This window comes from Salminus brasiliensis, chromosome 3 (assembly GCF_030463535.1).
Source record: "Salminus brasiliensis chromosome 3, fSalBra1.hap2, whole genome shotgun sequence".
Lineage (NCBI taxonomy): Eukaryota > Metazoa > Chordata > Actinopteri > Characiformes > Bryconidae > Salminus > Salminus brasiliensis.
Genome location: NC_132880.1, coordinates 40,792,717 through 40,817,426, shown reverse-complemented (window position 1 = coordinate 40,817,426; position 24,710 = coordinate 40,792,717). Strand labels below are relative to the sequence as shown.

The 24,710-nt window shown below is 42.0% G+C and overlaps 1 protein-coding gene across 32 annotated transcripts in view; it reads right to left on the bottom strand.

Annotated features, from left to right (window-relative positions):
• clasp2 (cytoplasmic linker associated protein 2) overlaps positions 1-20,543 on the bottom strand; it is a 57,934-nt gene extending 37,391 nt beyond the window's left edge. For 21 of the 32 annotated variants that reach the window (XM_072676182.1, XM_072676193.1, XM_072676188.1 and 18 more), the window contains exons 1-7: positions 19,515-20,543; positions 16,928-17,006; positions 14,947-15,050; positions 14,351-14,442; positions 13,308-13,383; positions 12,871-12,968; positions 4,243-4,313 (exon numbers count right to left, since the gene is read on the bottom strand). In XM_072676182.1, the coding sequence (XP_072532283.1) occupies positions 4,243-4,313; positions 12,871-12,968; positions 13,308-13,383; positions 14,351-14,442; positions 14,947-15,050; positions 16,928-17,006; positions 19,515-19,712 (718 nt within the window). In that variant the 5' untranslated portion in view covers positions 19,713-20,543. Of the gene's footprint in view, positions 1-214; positions 432-2,561; positions 2,653-4,242; positions 4,314-8,238; positions 8,388-12,870; positions 12,969-13,307; positions 13,384-14,350; positions 14,443-14,946; positions 15,051-16,927; positions 17,007-19,514 lie in introns of those variants that run through there. The other 11 variants (XM_072676207.1, XM_072676211.1, XM_072676212.1 and 8 more) reach the window with 4 other exon arrangements.
• Between the last annotated feature and the right edge of the window lie 4,167 nt (positions 20,544-24,710).

Genomic DNA, 24,710 nt, shown 5'->3' with positions numbered 1-24,710 from the left:
TGTGCCAGGACAACACACAGCTAGCTGAACGCAGACATCCTGCAGCTTTGACAACCAGTGCTTAGCTCTGAGGAGAAAAAATTAATAATAAAAAAAAATCCCCATGGCAAAAAACGCTGGACAACACCCTATTTCACATCCAGGATCAATATGCACTACTGGATGTACATGCATACGGATACACACCCAGAAGGTGCACCAAACGCTCACTCACAGTCACAGATGCGTTTGCAGATGAGGCGCCTCATGCCTGACAGTGCGCTCTCTCGCTCCCTCTCTTTCGTATCCGAGGCAACGCCCAAGCCGGCGTTCACATGACAGTGGGTCTCACGGCGACAGAAAGTCCATAGAAAACACGCCGTGATCCTTAGGAACCACCACCCTGCAGCCTGTCGGCATCTTCTCCCCCTCTCTCCCCCGCTTTCTCTCACTCAATTGCACTCTCTCTCGCCCGCTCTCATACCGCCTCCTCCCCTCCCTCCGTTATTCCTCTCGTCCCTTCACCCCTCCTTTGCAAGGCGTTCACAGAGCCAATCGGAAGAGTGATGACATCATCTTTTACCAGCCAATCAGCTTGGAGATCTGAGGATGCTTCTCGAAAGTAAATGAGCTCTTTTGGTCTGGAGAAGCTGAGGCTAAGCTAATTAGCATCAACAGAGCTCTGCCATCTTGGTAAGACAGCACACCCTGGCACACACGTATGCAGGCTCACGTAAACACACACACCCAGGAGAGCATGCAGGGTAAAAGCAGATGACCGTGAGGAGGGGGGTAGAGAAAAAAAACAAAAACACCCAGAATAACAGAGATGGGGAGCCACTCCCCTACAAATGAGACATGGCCTTTTGTATGAGTGTGTGTGTGCATGTGTGTGTGTTTGTGTGAGGGGAGGGGGAGAGAGATGGAAAAGCGTGACCCCATTATTACCCAGCCAAGGGCTGTCAACATTACGGATGCTGATCCCACCAGCGGCTCATGAAAAGACTCAGTGTGTCTCAGGCTAGGGCATTAGCATTATTAGCATACAAGCATAATCTGCCTTTGTTTTAACTGGTAGGCGTGTCCAAACAGACCACATACAGACAACCAGAACCACAGAGAGCCAGAGCGAGAGAGGAAGAGGGTGATTAAAAGGAGGGTGAGAGGATAAGAAAGTGTGGATAGGGTAAAGAAGGGAGAGAAAGGGAGGATGAAAAGAAGAGAAAGGGGGGGCTCCTCTCAAAAGGCCGTTTCCATGACGACAAGGGGAACCCACATCCCTTGTGGTAGGTTCACAAAAAAGCATGGAGAATTTAACTAGTCTGATTTTACAGTTACTGCACTCATCTCATTGGATCTCACTGGAAATGAGTAGTTCAGATAGGGTCAGTAAACTCCAGACCACAAATAAATACACTATGGGATCAAGTATTAATTGACAAAAGTTTAATGACACCTGCTCATTCATGGTTTCTTCTAAAATGAGAGGCATTCCTACGAGATTTTGGAATATTGCTGTAAGGATCTGATTGCATTTAGGACTAAATGCAAGCCCGTTAGTGAGGTCAAGATGTTAAATGATCACCACCCTACCTCATCCCGAACTCCCCAACTCATGCCAAAGTAATAGATGGAGTTCCAATCATCATTCCAGAGAACCCAGTTCCACTGCTCCACATCTCAATGCTGGGGGCTTTATACCCCTCTAGCCCACACATGGCATTAGACATGGTGCTAACATATTCATATGTTTATCTGCTCCAGAGTCCCGTTTTATTGGCAATATTTCTCTGCAGGGACTTGACAAACTGTGCAACTTTAAATCAAACTAGCTCACCAGAGGTCCACTGCCTGCTCTGTAACTTCATTGGCAATATAATCTGATCTGTTTAGCAGGATTAGACAGAGGAAGTGAGGTCATCTGCCAAGAAGCACACACAGACAGTAAAGCCTTTTATAGCCCAAGTGTCAACACATCTATGTAGCAGCCTAAAACCTACACACACACACACACTTACACACACACACACACACTTACACACACACACACACACACTTACACACACACACACACACTTACACACACACACACACACTTACACACACACACACACACACTTACACACACACACACTTACACACACACACACACTTCCATTTCCAAGAGAGTGTAAGAACATGAAGATGCCCTGAAAACCGGGTCATGCTTTTCTCTGCAGGATTAAAACCAACATGTCTACAACACGCTCTTTCATACACAGACACATAATAAACTGTATTTTTAGATCATCAATAATTATACTAATAATAATCTCTGTTCAGGTTAAAACAAACATTTAGACTTTCTAAATTTAAATGGCGACCCCAGAAAAAAAAAAAAAAAAAAAAAAAATCAGGACAAGCTTTCAGCCCAGAAAAAAGCCCTAGTCAGAGACCTTGCGATGAGTCCTCTGTATCTCACTCATACTCTTTCAGTAAGCTGCTTTGTGCAGTTTGGAGCATATGGCTTTAAAGAAGTTGACGTCTAGATGCACAGAAGCCGCTAACACGACAAAAAGCATAAACTGTTCATTTTGACTCACCATCTCCATCGTCGCCAACTGCCATGGCTGAACAGCTCCTGAGAAGAGGCTCTTTCACTCTCTCTTGCGCTCTCTTTCCCCCTCTCCCTCTCCTTCTCCCTCCCTTGCTTTCTCTCTCTCCCTCTTTCTGTCACGTTGTGTCAGGGTAAAGCAGTGACAGGCACAGCTCTCTCTAACCCTCTCCCCCCGACGCAGCTTACAGAATAACTACGCCTTTTCAACTCTCTCCAAAACATTGCACCCGAGGCAGAAGTGGTAGCGGCTACTTGGACACCAAAATGATTAAAATGTTAAATATAAATATAGCGGAGGGACTGTGCCACAAAACAGAATAACTCAGTTTTATGCAGAGTTATGTACATTCAACAGCACATGAAACTATTTGTGCAAGTACATTTGGTTAAATTACAGCATGCTCCTGACACTAGGAGGATATAGACTTAACGCGTCTCCTCCGATTCATGCAAAGTCAGCAAACGCCTTTTTTCCAAAATGCCGATGCCGCATAGCCGGGCAGCAGACAAGCTCTGAGAAACATGCCAACACGCCAGCTAACAGGTGCCTGTGATGGTCAACATCGCTTAGGAGTAACGAGGGGAGAGACCACCCTGAGAGAGCACCTCCAAATGTGCCCTCTCTCACTTCGAACGCAGATGGCAAAGCAGCATGGCTTGCACTATGGCCATACTTACAATCTGGTTAATTAAGCACTGATCTCCACAATGTGCTCAAAAAAAGCTTCTAATGCATCATAAAATTGAACACAATAAAGGTCAGATTGACATATCGACACCAATCAACCACAACATTAAAACCATCTGGTTAATACTGCGTTGGCTTCTCTTGTGGCAGCAAAGCATGGACTTCACAAGACCTCTCAAGTTAGCAGCAGGTCATTTAGAGATCTGTTAGAGCAAGTCCTGTAAGTTGTTAGGTGGGCCTCCTGAGCCTTGGGTGCCCATGAGTCCTTGGTTCACTGGTCATCCTGCCTTGGACCTTTGAGTATGTACTAACTACTGCATACTGGGAACACTCCACAAGACTTGCCTGATGTTTTGGAGATGCTCTGACCCAGTGATCTAGCAATCACAATCTGGCCCTTGTCAGAATGTCTCAGATTCTTGTGCCTGTCCATTTTTCCTGGTCAAACTTAGGTCAACACAAACGTAAATAAGCATAAGATTAAAAACAGGGCGCAGTGACTTCCATGAGGGTGGGTTCCATCAGACAATCGATTATATTCTTCTAACACTGTACTGTAATAATTGAAGTTTATTGTAAGTTTACATATTTATTGTGGAAATCAGTTTTTTGTTTACTGCTTATGTTTATGCAAAAGTGCATATAAAATATATATATGTGTGTATGTGTGTATGTATGTAAAATAACCCAGAGCCTTGATTTTAGTTTTAGCCAGAAATTATATTTCAGTGCATTACTAATTTCCATAGAACATAAAAAAAAAGACATCACCAATCCCTCTGCTGCAAAACCAGTCACCACTACTCATCAACTTGGTCAATTTTGCTCAGTTTCACTGTGGATTTACAGTACACTCAGAGTGGCCAGGCTATTTGACAAAGACATGATTTAAAAATATTTATATTGCACTGCCAATAAAGCTTAGCTACTCAATGCCAACAATCCCCAACTCCAATCAATCATTTTAATGCTGCCTTACCTTGGCTGAGGCTGAGAGCCATGTTCCCAGAATTCAACACTTCATCAAACCGGCTCAAAATAGTCTGCAACCTGTAAAACAAAGAGGGAAAGCATGAATATCAGGGAGGCGCTCAGATAACACACAGCAAGATGATGTCAGAGCAGTTCCTGAGAGGTGGGCTGGAGCAAAAATTGAACAGTCACGACTACTCCCTCCTAAATCCCCCAAATAATAAACATTAATGAGCAATGTGCAATTTGTTAGATTTAGTTTTGCTGTCAACTGTAACGCCTACGCAGAGCTATCACAGAAAACAATCTGAGAGGGTGTCTATTGGTGGGAGCACAGTACAGCACAGCCTATTCTGTAAACTGTGCTGAAGTGGATATAATCACATCATAATGTAAATACTGGGGTTGGCCAGAATAACTTTTTAATTCACAAACGACTAAAAAAAATCAGGAAATACCTTTAGAACAAAAGATAAAATTGTTAATTGTTAAAAACATAAAAAAACATTTATAAATAAATAATTGCTGGTTGAATGAATCATGAAATATCCCACTTGTCTAAAATATGTCTGCACCAGGACCGTTATCACTGGTTTGCTTTCACACACAGGAATTCCACATGAACCCTGAATTGACTGCGAACATCACTTTTCTGCATGTATTTTTGCAAAATGGAAGTTCCAAGATTCATCCGGTTATCGTTTTTCCGGATCTCCAGAGCAAGCAGATCTGGGTCTAGAAAAAAAAAAGCTCTAGTTTGAAAACACCAGGCCAGGCACCTTGCTTGAGATCACGACAAACTGCACTGCTGCCTACACAGCCAGCATAAATGCATGAGAAATAACATGTGCAAGAGTACAAAAAAGGCCTGGGGGGGGGAGGCAAAATCAGGAATAAAAGGTACCCCAGGGAGGCATGACAAATTTGATAAATACACGCACAGTACAGTAAACATCATTCAACAGAAGCTTTGTAGGTTACATCCCAAGCTTTCTTCGGATGATGCACAGCTAGCTCCTATGTTCACCCACAGACTTAGTATCACTCCCCTGGTTTGTTGTTCTTTACTAATTTCAGTTCAGCCTCCAGCAAAACCATGCTGCGCAAGCTAGAGACTGAAGTCCGTGGACTGGGCCTCAAGCACTTTCCACAAATAGGTCTGGGACTTTCTGCCACCAAGCTGCAAGGACATTAGATCCTAAACACAGGGCAACTCCAAGCTGTTGCCTGAACAAACAGCTGCATTCTCTGTTTTTAGGTATGGCTGTACGACTCCACTCTACAGCAATCGTCAAGCTTGTTGATGACTCCACAATAACCACTCTCATCAGCAACAACACAGCTGCCAGGAGGAGGGAGTTAGTAGAGCTGTTGGAGTGCTGCCATGACAACAACCTCACACTTAAAATCGAGGAAACAATGGAGAATATTGTGGGATTCAGCAGACATGGAAAGAGAGTCACACACCCATCAAGATTCCTAGTGCTCCAGTGAAAGCTGTCAGCAACATCGACAGGTTCCTTGCCCTCTGGATTAGTGGACTAAGTACTCTTACATTGCTGACCTCCTCAGTTAAGACCCACAACACTTACTTTTCACAACAGCAAGGCGAGATGCTCATTTATCATCATTTTAACTTGTATTCTTTTATCGTAACTCGTAACCATGAGGATTATAATTACTCGTATTATAGGATGGTATGGTGGATAGGGTACGTCTCATGATACAGGAATAACAATTCAAGATATTGTGATATATGAAGATACTTTAAGCAAGGCGGTATACTGCATCAAATTTAACATCAATTTTAGGAAAACTGTCATAGTATAAAAACCTGAGAAAATAAAAATAATCTCCATAAGACCCAAGTAAATAAAGAGTTTACTTTTAATGTGATCAGAACTGAGGGATCTGATGATTGTGCTTTTGAAAATCTAATATAATATCACACAAATAATGATATTTCATTAAAACATAAGTGATATTTCAATATATATCAATATTCTCGAACACTTCTAATGACAGAGCCACAGTTCATTGCGGAAAAGCCACACACAGAGTTCTGAAAGAAAATCCAACCACCAGAAGCATCTGAACAAAACAGTCTGGCCACAATCTGTTCTCTGCCGAGATCTGGTATCAGAACAGACAAATAGACTGGAGAATGGTTTCTACCCCTAAGCAGTAAACATCATGAGCAGTTAATCTGCAGAACATTTCAAAAAACAGCAGCTGCTCTTCATGTCTCCACTGTAGTTTAAACTCTGGTACTCGCTATTGTAATATCTGCACTACTGGATTTTCCACTTAATTTAACTGTTTGCACTAGATATTGAGCTGCATAATCACACTATTCCTGTAATTCAACCTCATTTCTATTCCTATCTATATTTAATGTTATTATTATATTGCTGTACTATGTCTGGGTACAGATTAGTACAAGTATTAGTAGAGTTTCCACTGCACCTGTTGTATGTTGTCAGCGTCACCCGCAGCGTGCCGTTTCATTTTTTGTTATTTTTTAATAACCTGAATCTGTCAGTTGGTTTTTACATTGCGGCAAAAGTTTTTACATTGGACCAACAGAAATGCTCCAAAATGACTCATATTAAATATTTTTCATCGACTTCCACTAAAGATTCTTGCTTCTCCTGTAAAGTTGAAAATAGTGGTTGGTGTAATCTAGTGGGTAACACTGCCTTCACTGTGGCAGACTGGGGTCCAATTCTCCAACTGGGCAAGCACACCACCTTAAACCCATGAGAGACCTTGAGCATAACTCCCTATGCTACAATCGCCTACCTGCGTAGCATGAGTCAAACCTTCTGAAATCAAAAACAAAACTACAGTAACTGATAGAAGAATGGAAAAAAAACACAAAAAAATAAAATAAAATTATACAATCTTTCAAAGCAAAAACGGCCAAAATGGAGGCTGATTAAAAACAAAAAAACTTCCAAGCCTTCTCCTCTGATATGCAGCACACTGAAGATCTCACAAAGCAAAAGAGACAATTTTGATCCAGCATACCAAAACACGCTATTCACATGTATGACTCACCTTAAGGATGGTCACATAGCTTTTAATCACCAAAACACGAAGCAAACACCTGCATTCTGAAGCTTCAGATAAAGAGCAATAATAATGATAATAATAATAATAATAATAATAATAATAACAACAACAACAACAATAATAATGATAAAAATAATAATAACAGAAGTGAACCCAATTGTAGCAGCGGGGAAATGCAAGTCATTTATTTATTTATTTGGCCAAGCTGATGTGAATCATGCTGTTTTTTATAAATAACATGGGTTTGGAAATAAAGAGACTACAACCAGTTAATAAGAAATTGAGCTGAGAGAGTTAACTTTTGTAGTTTTTTTAAATATAAACTCCATAAACAAACTTTCTGGTCAGTATAATAATCAGTAAAATAGATCTGAATAAGCTGATTCTCAGGTGTTAGAAGAGATAATATTTGCCAATAATTTTGGCCAAGGTTGTTGAGTTCTACAGAACTGGCCCGTTTAAACAAGATGAACATCAAGTGGAAAGAGCATCCCACTTATTCTTCTAGGCCCAAGTAAGCCACACAACTAGAAGCCAGAATAACGCAAGTCTTTCCAAAGTGCCTGTTTACATTTAGGTGTGTGTGCCTGCAGGTGTGTAGTGAAGAACTAACCATGTGTCTTGCAATGATCTCAGTCTAGACGGATCAGCCATGTTATTCTCACATACGCAGAAACACAGACGGCACACGCACACGGTTCCCCTATCCCCCTCAACTGCAGCCAGAGTACAATTCTTCCCCTTTGTGTCTAAAACGGTGCAGCAACAGAGAGTCACAGAAGACAGGAAGCTTCACTGAGGCACAGAAAGCAACTAATAATCCAATAAAGACCATAAGAACCAGCCAGCAGAGCAAAAAAAGAAGCAAAGGAACCAGTGAAGAAAGGCAGAACACAGGCTAAGAGCGAGGAACCGAGCAATCACCCACCTGCACAGACATCTTTAGCTTTCTTTTGTACACGAAGAGGTTTAGAAAGGCAGCCAAATCCTACAAACTGCTACGCATGTGTGTGAGCGCAAGGCTGAGAAACTGCATGTCAGTGTGTGTGTGTGTCTCTGTGACAGCCTAGGGATTCTGTTCCCCTTTACATAACCTCCTGCTTGGAACAGACAGCGGTGGGAGGGGCCAGAGCTCGGCAGCTCAGAGACAAGAAGACTGAGCCTGCCCCTCCTCCCCCCACACACACGCGTGTTGGTATTGCTATCTTTGTGCACTTCAGCTGAATCGTGTGACACTGTAGTCATGCCTAGGGGTATTGCAACAGGAAAATATTAAATTATTATAAATAATACGTTAAAAAGATCAGATTTTCTTTTTCACATTGCATTCAAGGATGCACATATGAGTAATGCGGGCCTTTTTTTCCATGTACAATACAGCCATATTTCTTAAATGTACAAATCCCAACTACATCTACATTAGATTAGCATATGCAAAAATCACAATATGCTTGTCAGAGTACTCCATGTTTGATCATAAAGACTTATTACTGGTATAACAAGATTTAATGCTGTGCAGTGTTAAACACTGATTAAAAAAATATATATTCATACTTTTATAGTATTCTCTTTTTTTAATGAGCAACCACAATAATTTTGTCTATTCCAACTTATCAAACATCAGATAAAAAATAAACACTGCAGGGGCTCTTTAGTGTCAAAGTGATGGTTCAGAAAGTTGTATCCCTGGTGATGCCACAGCCACCCATGATAAGGTGTCCTAGAGAGCAGTCCTCACTTTCTCTGTGCAGGTAGGACAGCCCTACTACCACATTGGGACACTATAGGAAAAATTTGGGGGGAAAACCCCCAGACATAAAATATTAAATGTGACATCTTAACCCATTTTGGAAACCAGGTCATATTTTAACTCTAAATATGTATTCAATATGTCCAATCTGCCAATACCAGTATGACTCCATATTACTGCTTATTCTACTGTTTTCTACAGCTAGAGGACATTTCGTTCTCACAAATGCCTAAAATACAGACAGACACACTCATTTCATGTCTCCTTGCTGTCCTTCCCCTCCCTCTCTCACCCTACTTGATCTGCCCGTTGGTCTGCCCCCCTCTTGTTTTGACTGACACGTTCCACAGGCCAGCCTTTCAGTCTGTAACCATGTCAACAAAATGTGTCCTCTTTCTCCCTCTCCATGTCTCTATACCCAACTCTGTCCAGTCCCATTTCTCACTCATGCATGTGTGAGGCACAGCCTCCTTGAAGCAAGTGCTATGGGACTGACACACACTGACACACACACTGACAAACACACACACGACCAGGGTTTATACACCCGCCTCATAGGCCCTGAGTAATCAGATCTAGTCATATCAGCACGATGTGATGCAACAGAATTCCACGGGGAAAAGCACGGCACACAAACAAACTGGCAGTCAAATGCTCCAAACTGTCACAGCCCAGAAAGACCCTGACTTCATAGTCCCGCTGTACAGTTTTACTGGGGGCAAAGCCTACAGTGTACAGAAGCTAAAACTGCAGACTCCAGATACTTCATTGACATGCGGTGTATGAAGGAAAGTATAGGGACACCTACAGGAGCTTTTATTCCTGATTCTAAATGTATAGGTATTAATATGGAGTTGCTTCCTACAAGATTATGGAGACTGTCTGTTCTGCTAGTTCATCCAGAAGAGCACTTACAAGTTAAGAAGCTGATGTTGGACGGCAGGGCCTGGCTCGCAATCTCCGTTCTAGTTCTTCTGTGCGGGCCAGTCAAGTTCTTCCACATCAAACTCCCAAAACCACGCATTCATGGGCTTGCTTTGTACACCTTGGCACAGCCATGTTGGAACAGAAAGGGGCCTTCCCCCAAACTTCCCAATCCACAAAGTCAGAACCATTCAATTTTCCCAAAATGCTGAATGCTGAAGTATTAAGATTCCCCTTCACAGGAACTAGAGGACCTAAGCCACAACCCCCACCCCACCCCACCCCACCCCACACCCCCATGATTAATCACTCTGCAGAACACATTTCCATTTTGGAATTATTTTGAATACGGCTATAGATCATACGTCAACATTTTTTAAAAATTAAGGTTACAACTATTGCAAGTATTAGGATACCAAATGTGCGAGGACTGGTTAAAAATCCTATGACTAGTTCACAGTAGGTTTAGCATATTATGCAAATAAATACAAATTAACGTGGGAGGAGCTTAATTGAATAAATTGCAATGTTCGAATCAGCAAAAAAAAAATTGAGTGTAGGCCTTTCGGATCAGAAGCTATTTATCAAAACGCTTAATGCTGCACTATAGCGCCACCATCAGGCCAATTAATGTTGTCTTTTGGCCGAGTCATTTCACACCTGCTGTACCTTGTTGCCATGTTTTGCGCTTTTGGGTTTTATGGTCTTCGCCCCACATTTCATTTTCTGAAACAATTTTTACTTTGTGAAAATGCCGACAATTACAACAGGGTCGCTGCCACACATGCTTGAAACGTAATGATTCTTAAGAAAACCATGGTAAATATATAATATGGACCATTCATAGATTTTTGAGAAGCACTGCTCAAGTGTCTATTAGGTTTTTCATTCAATAAAGATCAGAGTGAAACTTTAAAAAATTAGCATGAAGATAAAATGTCACAGTCTGAGTTGCAATTCAGTGATGTTCCTAATGCCACGGTGTAAAAAAGCTCAAGAAAGAATCCTTCAGCAGGAACACCGCGAAGCACCTACACTACTAACATACACTGGCTGGACTGCATTAAATATTAGGAACACAGAGTACTCCAAGACCCAATAGATGTAGCAGAGCATGAGGGTGGAGACGTGGTGTACGTTTCCAACCTTTGAGAACTCGAGTAGCTGCTTCACGACGTGAATGCCAAACCTCCCCAGTGCACTTGATGACCTCGTGAAGAACTAAGCTCACACTAGGAACCCAGGGAGAAGTGTGTAGTGTTAATGTGAAGTGCACAAGCCATGTTCTCAATAATAATTGCTACACTCAACACTTTTAACACTACTGTTTGATCTCCAAGGAAATCTCATAGCACCAGATAATGCAGTGTCTGCAAGTCTGAGAAGACAGGGTGGACAGGGCATAGGCATCACTAAAGCTTTTCCTTCCTTTTCCAGGCTGGTTATGCCAGATCTACATTACAGAATGTCTCATTAAACGTGTGTTCAGTTACATGGGCATTAAGGTTTTCCCTAGTTCTTGCCCATGTACAGTAAGGTAATAGCATAATTCACTCTTACTCCACAGTCATTTCTTAATACATTGCAGCATGTGGCCAATTCTCTTATCCAGAGCAGCCTATGAATCATGATACACAGGTAGGTAAATGTAGTGAAAGGAGTCTTGTCCAATGACTCATTTTGGTGCTGTGTGGTGTTTTTGCCAGTCCAGATAACTGAATCATACTCTGCCAAAATAAATGTGGTGTTCTCCATTACGCTACACAAACTTTGTTCTTGATTATACTTATTAGAACAAATCTCAGTACAGGCTGCTCTGACTTACTGTGATTTTCATTAGATCAGACCATCTGATCTAATTATCTGATCTGATCAGAAATATGTTGTGATTTTATGAACCACTAGGTTGTTGCTATGCAATTGCTAGGGTATTTCTGGTGGCTGCTAAGGTGTTACTTTGCAATTTCTAGGCAGTTGCTATGGTGTCCCTTCTATGCAATACCAGGTGGTTACTATGGTGTTGTCAAGTACCCCCCCCCCAAAAAAAAAACAACAACAAACAAACAAAACAAAAACCCACCACGCATAACCAGGACAAATCACATAGAACAATCTGAACAGTGCAAGAGAAGCTGGCAAGAAAAACCCGGCAGAAAAATAGTAATTAAAATATTTCTCTTTGAACAACCATAATTATTTACAAAATCAATTAATGTTTCAACTAATGTTTCAATCCCTGAATAATTTAATTAGGAAAATAAGATGTGCATGTCTGCACAACAATCAATGTTCTTAAAAGAACAAAGACAGAGGGTCCCTGATGCACAGCACCAGAGCTATTAAGAGTTCTACTAGAATCCCCTTGAAGAGAATAAGAATGGAAGTTTGAAACCTTGTCTATGAGATGTTTTGCATTTAAAAACAAGCACTATTTCTCATTTGGCTCAACAAAGTTTCAAACAAAAAGCCCTAACATGTTCACTACTCTTTTGCCTTCAAATTATTTTTGCATTAATTTATGCTAACTTTTTTGGGCGTTGGCGGTCTAGTAAAGTAAGATTGGTACATCTGTGATGTTTTGTTGTAAAATCACTTATCACACAGTGAGTTTTCATACCTAAACTTAGTATGCATGCTAGGGCTGCATGACATTCTATGTTAATTACAAATGCATAACTCAGTTCTGCAAAACTGTTATAGTATGTGGGTGTGGTATATGAAAATGAGCAACCCGACAAATCACCATCCATTTTACTGTGTGCTGTCAGCATTTGGATTTATCCCATAACAGATCACGAGTGATTCTTTTAGTTTGAAAAATCAAGGTATCCATATGTTTTATTACACAATTTTACTGTGCATTGTTTGTAAGAGTGACAGACTGACCGTGCAGCTGGCAGTCCTCTCTTGCTCAGGTCTGCTCTCACTCTTTCTCCTACATGTCGATACACCTCCACCAGGGTTGAAATGGCAGCCTCCCTCACCTGCAAAATACACAACACTTACAAACATACCTGCAAACTTCAACCAACCATCACTAGGATTTACAAACGTATGCCAGCATGCGTGCCAACTATCTCACTCGGACTAATGATCGCTACTGAAAGGATTATTCGAGGAGTAGTTGTTATTTTCCCTTTCATACCTCTAACCTTACCCTCTTTTTCCCCTAAATTCCTCGGTAGGAGTTCTTTAGTAAACTAAACAACTCTAAGACACTCAATGAGTGTAGAATTAAGAGAACCAACCAAATCTCCTTCCCCCTCTCTCTACATACACAAAATCTCAGACATGGAAAAATCTATGTAAAAATAAATGCTTACCTGGGGGTTCTGGTCTCCTGTTAGTGTGCACAAATGAGGCACAAATTTACTCAGACTCAATGGTTGGGCTCCAAACCTGAATGCGAGTGGAGGAGAGGGATGATATTACTAAAACATTTCAAAATAAGGGGCTAACATGCAAAACCAAACACTGTAATATGATATTAATGTAATATGTAATTAAATGTAATGTAATTTCAATGTATCTTAATAAAATCAAAATTTCTCTTAAATGTTTAATGACATACTGCAGCAATCCCACCCTAAGCGCAGTTTACTTGCCAACAATGTCACTGTAGGAAGAATACATATACGTGCATACACAAAGCAAGAACGTTCAGTATTTACTATTCGCTATGTGTCAGGGTCAGTGTACTTTCTTGTATGGCGTGTGCACACTTTGTGCTAGTGAACGAAAGGTACTACAGTGTAGCCATGTGTTAATTTGACCTTTGTGGGAGTGAAGCACACAGGTAAGAGGATTACCTCAGTCTGTAGGAGTTCTGTCAAGACTACGTCTCAGAGTGAGAACATAGGTGGACTGCAGGTTTGTGTGAGTAATGCCACTCAACAGGAAACTTGGCACATGATTCTTTATAGCACTGGCCTCAAAACACCATGTACAAGTGATATCACAGTCCCTGTTCATGACAACACTGGAGAACAAGAGCTTCACTGGAAAGCTGTTTTATTTGAGACATAACTAAAATTACTGTGGGCACAGCCTCGCCCAAAATTTACACTCAGTCCCATCAGAGTGCGCGCAAGTGTATCTATGTGCATAAACCCCTGCACTATGGTGAACAGCACCCCCCAGTGGTTCACTCTGTATTTTATTTTCATTTTTACATATATTTTTATATATTTATGTATATTTTATTTATTTAAGTACTGCTGTCTGGGTAAAACTGGGTCTTTGGGTACCACAATTTCGTTCCACCCCATGTACCACATGTGATGCGAATGACAATAAAGTCTCCTTGAATCCTTGAATCCTTGACTATAAATGTGTGTGTATACAATTTGAGTATCAAGGGACTCACGCGTTGAGTGTGGCGACCAGGCACAAGCACAGGCCCTCTCTGCTGCGGAAGTTCTTGTGTTTAAAGCCAGTGAACAACCTCTCCCAAACATACTAGAGAGAGAGAAAGATAGAGAGAGAGAGAGAGAGAGAGAGAGAGAGAGAGAGAGAGAAATGATTCACTGTATGTAGTAAAACAGGAACAAGCACAAGAAGAGAAACAGAACAGATTTGTAAGGAACCATATGAATTACTGTCAGAAGTTGTGGAAAGGGAAGTGAAGGCACTTGCATGGCTGTGCATTAATGATGGTTTGCCTCAAGTTACAGTTTACAGGGAGACAGAAGAGAGAAAGTCAGGAACGAGCGACAGAAAATGATAGAAAAAGTAGAGTGAGGAGAGAGAGAGAAAAAAAGGGGGGGCTGGAGAGAACGAAGAGGGAGAGAGAGAACAAGAAGGGCGAAAGAGAGAAAGAAGGGGAGAGAAAAAGAGATGAAGAGGAAGACAAAAAAATAGGAGAGAGGGGAAGAAAGGGGGAAGAGAGACAAGAAAAAAAAAAAAGAGAAATAAGAAATGAGAAAGAAGAGAGTGGGAGAAAGAAAGAGCAGAGAGCCCCACCATGGGAGTGGCTGCCTGTTCCATCAGTCTGAGAATGAGCGCCTGCGCTTGATCTCGAACCTGATCCTTTCCATCACCTAGACGGTCCACTAATGCAGGGACCACTGAGAAAAAAAAGAGGGAAAGATTTACTGATTATGTATTTTTAATCTCAGAAGCACCTCAAGAATGAGGTCATCCTCATCCTTTTTGTCAATTGTGGGGTGTTTGTGTGTTCTCAGAGAGGAATGAGGTTATACGTGGGGGTGCTCTCTGTTAAAAGCAAAACAAGCTGTTTCCTTGGTGAAATGGGAGGGAGCGGAGCCAAGACAGCTGAGAGAGTGGCATTCATCTAAAGATTATGTCATCTTACGAGTACTGAGTCACTGTGGTATTCCCCTTTTAACAGAGGCAGCTGTGATTAAAAAGTCTCGTTTTTGATGAGATCTCTCCTCCCATCATTTACACCACTACAATACTGATTTTCAGTGTTACCAGTATACATAGATTACAGGTCTGTTTCCCAGACAGGGATTAAACCTATTCCTGGACTGCACAGCATTCTGAATAAGAGAAAACATAGTCCATGACTAAGCTTAATCCTTGTCTGGGAAACTGGCCCCATGAGCATGTCAATGATAACATTTTGCTCCATAAAACATTCATGCCACTGTTCCACACTGGTAGAAAAGCAGTGTTCATCATACCTCTCTATACAAACACACAAAAATCCTGTTTTCCTGTAATCTCTGATCTGCCTCGAAAACGCCTTGAGCTCTGATTACTTCATGGAGAACCAGCAGGCGGGGCCAAATCACATTAACCAATAAGATAATATTTCACTTCCCACTACCCCCACCCATCACCTTAGCAAAGCGGAGCTTGCTTAGCAAAAATGCTTAGAGACGCTCAGAGACCCTTCACTCTGAAACACACTATAATGGCCAAACTTTTGGGACACCTGCTCATTTATGGTTTCTTCCAAAATCAGGGATTTTAAAAAGCTGACCCTGCTCTTGGAGTGACTGTCTCTACTGTCCTGATTTTGGAGCATTGCTGTAAAGATTTGATTGCATTTAGCAGCAAGAGTGTTAGGGAGGTCAGGATGTTGGATGATTACCACCCATGATTAGCACCAGCCATCATTCCATGGAACACCGTTCCACTGCTTCACAGATCAATGCTGGGGGGGCTTCATAGCCCTCTAGCCCACACTTAGCACTAGGAATTGTGCCCACAGGTTCATGTTTACATGCTTCAGAGAATCCTTAAAGTAGCTTAATGCGTTTACTTTCAGAGAAGCAGAACATAACGACCTGATCAAAACATGCTCGGTCAGGTTTGTAAGATATTATTTAGCTTAGAGCAGTGTTTCTCAACCCTGGTCCTGGAGGCAGCCGGCCCTGCACATTTTAATGGTTTCCCTGCTTTAACATGCCCTCTGCAACTCTAAAAGGACTTATAAAAAGGACTAAAACTGATATAAGTTGAATCAGGTGTGCAGGGCAGGGTGTCTCCCAAACCAGGGTTGAGAAACACTGGTTTAGAGTACTGGTAGTACAGGAAACACTGGATCATTAAGTATGTAAATGTTCTCTGATAACTGGATACAGTGATCTCTTTGGAAAATACCATGACACCAGAATAAGAAGTAGATAATATGATGATTTTTGATTTATCATGATTTCTGTGTGGACTTTGTCAGTACTTAAAGAACACTGACCAACCGCCTGATTCATTGAAAGAGCATGATTAATGTTATTGGATGTTGGAATTGAATGTAGTGCAGAAATTAAAACAGACAGATTTAAAACTAGGCTTAATGTAGGGGAATTAAATGAATTATTGGACAGATTTAAAAATCATTGTACCGAGAGCTTTCTGAGAGTTTTCTTTTAAATATGTCCCTCTGTATGCATCTGGTATGAATGTCAAAATGTTTTAAATGACCATGAAAACAAAATCTTTGCCATATCACCCACCGCTAACTGGAGTGGCTTACCTGTGCCTACATATCCTCGGAAGCGATCGCTCAACCGGTCGACAAACGCACTGACGATATCGATCCCCAGCAATGCAACCTGACATAAACAAATAAATAAATAAATAAGAACACAAATCAGCTGAGAATGCAGTCATTATGATCTCATGCTCTCTTGCAAACACACAGCACACCACTGTAACAACAGAAGCATTCCTAGTGTCTTTCTAAGACACATCATGTCTAGAAGAATGCATGTGTGTGTGTGTCTGTGTGTGTGTGTTTGAGGGCTGTGGTAGGATTGCTGCAGTGTGTTTCTTGGCAGTGCAGGATGGAAGTCCACATTCCAGAGAAACAATCAAATATTCACTACATCCTAAGAGCTCCAGTTATGACCTATTTTAGTCAAAGCAGCCAAAGAGAGTCCCGAGCAAGACAAGGTGGGCAGTACTTTAGAGCATCTGGCCTTTAGATTCTCCATAACCACTGTCGTAACAAAACCTCATATCTGCTAATTGACAAGACAAGAATGTTCGCAAGTTCATGTAACAAGATTTTACACCAATTCAATTCCACTAACTTTTCAGACAACATAAAGGCTATGTTTAAAAGGTTTCATATGGCAACAACATTGCCTGTTCAGCTCTCACAAATATTCCTGTTCTATGATATATCTGCTTACATAAAACTCTTCACCCTGCTGCATGGACAATGCTGTCGCGACATGAAACGGTCAGCCTTTAAACCTGCTTTGACAGCAAAACACCTGCTAGATCCTGGTGTTAGAAGATGCACTGCAACCTCCTCTCACAAGGACAACCAGATTCATGGTAATAACATAAGTCTCGGCCACACAGCCTCACTGCTTATACAGCATATATCCAAACCCATTACGGATAATGAAGACTTATGCCTATATGAGAGTTCCACATATATCTCTGAAAGGTCATGACTGGCAATGATTTCACTAACACTGGCTTGTTAAGAATTTTACATAGCTTTGTATTTGTGCAGTATGCTAGACTAATCAGCCATAGCATTAGCACCACTGTCTGACGAAAATAAAATATTGATAATCTTCATCAGCATCTGTCAAGGGGTGAGATGTATTAGGCAGCAACGAACAGTCATTTCATTGAAGGTTAAAAACAGGGAAAAACATGGCAAGCATGAGAATCTGAGCCACTCTGACAGCCAAATTGTGATGGCTAGACGACTGGGTCAAAGCATCTCTCCAACATCAGGCAGATCTTTTGGGGGATCCCCTAATGCGGTCAGTACCTACCAAAACTGCTCCAAGTATGGGCAACCAGCGGCAGGCTCACTGATGCTCATGGGGGCTGACCATGATCACAACTTACAGAACTTAAAGATTCTGCTGCTAACGTCTTGGTTCCAGATACCACAGGACACTTTCAGAGATCTTATGGAGTCCATGTCTCGAACGGTCAGATTTGTTGTGGCAGAGACTTACTCAATATTAGGAATGTGGTGCTAATGTTATGTCTGATCTGTGCATGTTCAAGAAGCAAAAATGCATTATCTACTAAGGCTTCATTAAAGTCCATTAGAGTTGGGCTAAGTCTCTGAAAAGTGCTTCAGTCATCACATCCACATGAACAAGCTTGGACTAACAGCCCACAAGGCCCACTTCATAGTATGGAGTCTGACAATCTTTCCATTTTACAAACATTAAACTTAGTCTTTTCAGGAGGAACCTAGAAGAAACCACAGGAATCTTACATCACATATGCATCACCTGGTCATTTCAAACCATCCAACTGTAAACAGCATGGCCTCAGCATGGATGAGAGTATAAAGACTTATGGCTGAATGTGCTCAAATAAAAGACACCTTAGCTACCAATTCATTAAGTAATAACTATAAAAGCCCATCAGGTATCTGTAGATTAAGGCCAGAAAATGAATTGAAAGGATGGATGTCTCCTTAAATGTCCCCTACCCTCAGAACAATACCCCCATAACCCCTCCCCCCAGCCTCACACAGCCCAGGACACAGATGCTCACCCATTTCCTTATTACACACACACACACACACACACACACACACACACACACACACACACACACACAATCTACTCAAACAGTTAAACGATGGGGACAGTTTTATGCTAGAATAAAAAAAGTACGTGCCAATATAACCGGGCCTGCATGTCTGAGCCCCCAGGTACACCCAACACAAAGCACAGTTATGTTCACTCCAGTGGCAGGGCCCTAATGTCAAAGTGACAAGAGGAGCATGCAGTACTCTGGGAAAACGGTTCCTAACGAGCTGCAGGGATAAGAAGCCTAAAAGTGCATTATTTCCTAAGACCTAACTGCAGGAATGAGATTTTACTAAGGACTTTGGTCGAGGTGTAGCCTACCGTGTCTGACTGCAGGGCCACAACAAAACAATGCATTCATCGCTGATAACGGCTACGCCTGAGCTGCTCATTTATTAATAATAACACCAATATATAGATATATATATATATATTTTTTTTTTTTCTTTAAATGAACATTGTGTCAAGAACCATTAAACTTAGTTAGTTATTAGTGGCCAGAAGAAAAAAAATAAAAAAAAAAACTAACTAAAGGATACGTACCTTGTAGTTGCTTGAATTGACCCACCCGGTTAGTTCATCCATGGTTTTATCCAACCGGGATTTGTCCTGCTCCACGTCCGCGGACCTCTGCGGGTCACTGAGGTAGTCGATGAGGTCCGGGCCGACCTGCAGCCGTCGGCTCACGTCCTTTTGCAAAACTTGCTGGTAAAAATAGTCCATGTTGTCATTTTCCTCCATGGCTTTGTAGCTGGCCAACGCCGGCGAGGCGCTCTGAGGGGGGCAAGGCTGTTCGTGTGGCTCCTACTACAGCAGAGAAGCGGAGGAAATGTGACAAACAAAACACTAGCTGGCTAACGCCTCCACACACACACACACACACACACACACACTTGCTCAGTCAGAGAAACGGACAGGGGGGGTAACTCTGGTGTTAAAAGTCACTAACCCGAACAGTTGGTACCGGCCAAAATCACCAAGACCAACTTTTATCGGGTACAAAAGAAACCCTGAGCCGTTATAAACTAAACAAAACAACTTCTCAGAAGTTATGATGGGACAAAAGTGGCTCAAACAAATCGGGCTGCGGTTACAACCACGGAGCTGAGCGGGAAAGAGTCTCCTGGATAGAGGGACCACAGCGATGCTTAGGAAGGCGGCAGATGTGTCGTTAGCGCTAGCTCGCTTAGCTTAGGTAGCTAACAGATAGCTAGTAGCCGAGTCTCGGCTAACGCTGCTAGCTGTAGCTCGCTAGCTAAACTTGTGGCCGGTTGGCCTGGGCCCTGCCGCCTGGCCTCTGCTCTCTCCGTGCCTCCATCTGAGCGCAGCCCGCCTCACTCCGGCTCCTCTCGCCGACCCTCGGTGCGTCGCGGCGGGGCGCTGTTCGCGGCGCTCTCTCTCTGGAGCTCCTGCTCGCGCTCAATCCCGAAATAGTCACCACAGCAACAGCTGCCGCTCACATTCACTCCACCCCGGATCTCCACGGCAGCTCTACCGGTAACAACAGCCACCCAACTCGGTCAGAGACCAGCGAGCCTGCGCTACTGGACAAACACTGACAGCAGGGCCGAGGCCTAGGGGTCCTTCAACGCCGCACAGGAGCCCGCCATATTGCCTGTGTACAAAAACACGCTCACTGAGGAACTAGGGCGGATGCAAAGGTTCCGCAGGTTCCGCAAGTTCCACAAAGGCAGGGTTTCTGCTTTAATGGCGGGAGATGAAGAGGAGTTCACAGCTATGGTTATGGTATCTGTAGTTATAGCCGTGTTAACAAAATTAGCTGGACGTGATCTAATTCTGTGTGGTTTGGGGCCCTCTGCTGGTGTGACGTGAGATTACTAGCGTTACAGCAGATACCAAACACACCCACCCACACACACACATGTACCTAATGGCCCCAAACTAACTAATGCCTATAATGTAAACACAAACACAAACCCAGTGATGACCATACTGCTACTAGCTGATGTTATGGTAACAACTGATCAGGTCAGGAAATATGAGGGAAAGCGACTCCCTTTATACATCATTGATGTGCAGTATCCTCTATAACAGTTTGAGCAGTTCAATAAAATACAGCACTACTGAAATGGTTTTGTCTGCTAAACATATGAGCAAATCTCACATTATTTTTTATTATTATTTAAAGAATAATAAAACAAAAACTAAAATAAAATTATCTTAAAATATCACAATCCGTAATAATTGCTATTTTTGCACCCTTTGTTTTTAGCTGAGGCAGGAGAATGCACATGGATCTTGGTCTTTGCTTGTGGACTCTCTTCTTCAGCTTCTTTACCTTCCTGACTTTTTGTAGCGGTTAGGTCAGTAAAACATTTTTGAATGAATATGAAGATGTGCTTTGGATTAATATCCTGCTGTTAGCCCTCTTGTAGAGGAAACCAAACTTTAAAGTCTAATGTCTAAAGGCTTCTAGTTTTTCATGGGACCTATGATGCCATTTAGCCTAACAAGACTTTAAAGGTGTTAAAATAGAGAGATCCACCACCATGTTTTATATTGGGACAAGCGTGACTGTGGCTCAGTCCTCCCTGCACTAGCAGGAAGTGTGAGAAAGCCTGGCATTGAGCTGTGGAGCTGTGTCCTCTGGAATGATGATGCTTCATCCAGTACTTTGGGGATGAGGTGGGGTGGTGATCATCAAACATTCAACAACTGTTCTTTATCGGGGCAACTGTGAGCTAAAGGTTAGAGCAGTGGGCTTGGGACCGGAAGGTTTCTTGCTCAGTTCTCCCTGGACCAGTAAAAAGTGGGAGTTGGGGAAGCAAAAGAACAACACTTTCTCTTCCCATTAACGTGCACACCTGAGGCTTCTTTAAGCCAGGCTTTTAACTCCCAGTTGCTCAATGGGGGCTGAGATGGGCCTAGTAACTCTTGGTAGTGTGTGTTTACTGCCATGGAGGGGTTGAATGTATTACAGGAATCATTCCTGGATCTTTTGTTCATGGTTTTGAATCACATCTGCTGTTGTCACCTGATCCCAGAAAGGTTTAATGAGGAGTGAACTCTGGGAGGTTATATTTTTGATTTCATGACAGCAGAAACTTTTAACCTTAACTTTAAACTCACAATGGAGTGTATACTGAAAAGACAAAACACATTCTAAACATGTATTTTTCCTCAATTAAAACCCCCAGTCCTCACTGTTATGAGGTAACCACCTTTTTACCTAAATCAGCTGTTGATATAATGTGTTACATTCATTTGTCCACATTGTCCCTATACATGTGGCCCCTATGAAACTACCAAATAATTCAAAGAAACCTGACCTTACTTTCTACATTACACTGAGAGCTGACTACATCTGTCCTCGTTTTCATGTCACACTCTTTTTGAAAGAACACCAACGTATTATTCTTATTTTATCAAACTGGACACCTTTCTTACAGCATGCAAACTGCAACCCTTTAAAATGGTAGGTACATGTTTTAGTGTGTGTGTACGTCTGCTCTGTCTGTCCTCTCATATCAGTGTGTGTCTATGTCTGTTCTAAGTCTGTCAGTCTTGTCTATGGCTGTCCAGCAAAGTCTGTTCACCACTTAGAGTACCAATTTTGGAAATGTGGGTGGCGGAAGGGAAGCATTGGAGGATCTATGGGTGAAGCTTCTCCACTACTTTATTTATTTGGCATCCATACTTCTATGGATTTAAGGATGTGCGTATGTATGACTGTAGATGTACATAAATGTGTAAATAAGAAGCTCTGGTCCTCAGAATGGCGGTGCGGTCTGCATGTTCCCCAAAGGCAGGTTCTACTTTAATACAGATACTTTAATACCAAGAGAGGAGTTGCAAGCCGTGTTAACAAAATGTGAAGTTGAGAAGTACTGCCAAAAGAATAGGACTCTCTGGAGCATATGAACCCTAATGCTAGGTATTGCTAGAGTGGTATGAAGCCCAGCATTAAACTGTGGACCAGTGGAGCTGTGTTCTCTGGAGTGATGGATGGTGCTCTGTCCAGTACTTTTGGGATGAGTTGAGGAGTTGGGGATAAGGTGGGGTAGTGATTATCCTGACCTCACTAACGCTCTTGTCACTGAATTTAATTAAATCCTCACAGCAATGCTCCAAAATCTAGTAAAAAGCCTTCTACTCAGGACAGTAGAATGGACAGTTACAGAGACAGTACCTCCAGGATACACATTTAATACACTTGATTTCAGAGGAAACAATGAACAAGCAGGTGTCCCAATATTTGTGTCCATGTAGGGCAAGTTAAACTGTTTGTTCACACATAAGCATTATCAGTTCAAAATGTCGTCCACGGTTTAATCCCCAGTGGTGAATCAACACCTACACTGTTTATCTAAGGTCAGCTGAGCACCAACGTGGGCAGTGTGGGTGTTAATTCAGCACTGGGGATTTCAGTGTATTGGAGAGATACAGATGCGGAAATATTGATTGTATCATAGAAAAAGTTCCTAATATGGAACAGGGAAGAAACCTGGTACGGAAACCAGAACGAGAGAGGAAACACATCCTGCTGGGGTTGACATCAGATACTAATTTAATGCTGGAAAAAAAAACTCCCATAGCAAACCACTCAGAGACACGGTATATCACGCAGGTTTAAATGAGATTTAAAGCACCTACAGGTACACTTTATGTCCAAATGTTTGTGGACACCCCCTCTAATGAATGCTTTCAGCTACTTTAAGGTGCATCTATTGCTGACACAGATGTACAAATGCACACACACACAAGCACACAGCTTGTCTAGTCCGTGTAGAGTCCCTGTAAGTATTGCCAGTAGAACAGGACTCAGATGAACATGAACCTATTGGCACCATGCCTAATGTCAGGCATGGGCTAGAGGTGTACAAAGCCCCTTAGGATTGAACTGTGGAGCTGTGGAACTGTGTTCTCTGGAATGATGAATGGTGCTCCATCCAATATTAAGTTCTAAAATGATCAACACTAACACTCTTGTTGCTGAATGCAGTCAAATCAAATCCTCACAACAATCTTCTAAAATCTACTAGAAAGCCTTCCCTAGAAAGTAGAGACAGCTACTCCAACAAAAACAAACAGGAAACAATAAATGAGCAGGTGTCCCAATACTTTAGTCCACATTGTGTATAACTATCAATTGTATTAGCACTATCGTTGCTACGGCTAAGAGTGAATACTTCTTCCTGATTTGCTTTATTTAAAATGTAGTCAGTTTGAACTGTGCCATATCTGGAGGCCTAATTATATGATCTACTGCACTCTTGCTGCATTGGTTGTTGTAAGATTTATTCAGAAATTCTGAAAATCAGCCTAAATCTATAAATCCTGCTTTGGCACCCCTCAGAACAGAGCACTTTCTGACTCAACAGAGCTATTGTTTAGAATAAAGAAAAAAAAACTTCAGTACCTTTCTGTAAGACGTTTCTATGTTCCTCTCTGTGCACAAAATCCATCCCGCTGCCTCCTGCTAGTTACAGTGCATGCCTTCCAAAAACATTTTGTACTGCACTGACCCACTGAGAACATCAAAGGCAAAAATGAGTACCCTGAATGCGTAATATACCATTTTGCCCACCTCCAGAATTTAGTGGCAAAGCACTTAGACTTCAGAGACAGTCTGGAAAAATCCACAAGAAGCCGATCACACCCCATATCGGTTCAGTTTAGTCTGCTTCAGGACTTTGATATGATATAATGTAATGTCTTGGGGAATCTCGGCCCATTTTAGCTGGTCCAGGAATAACATGGAATGCGCCCTGCATGCCT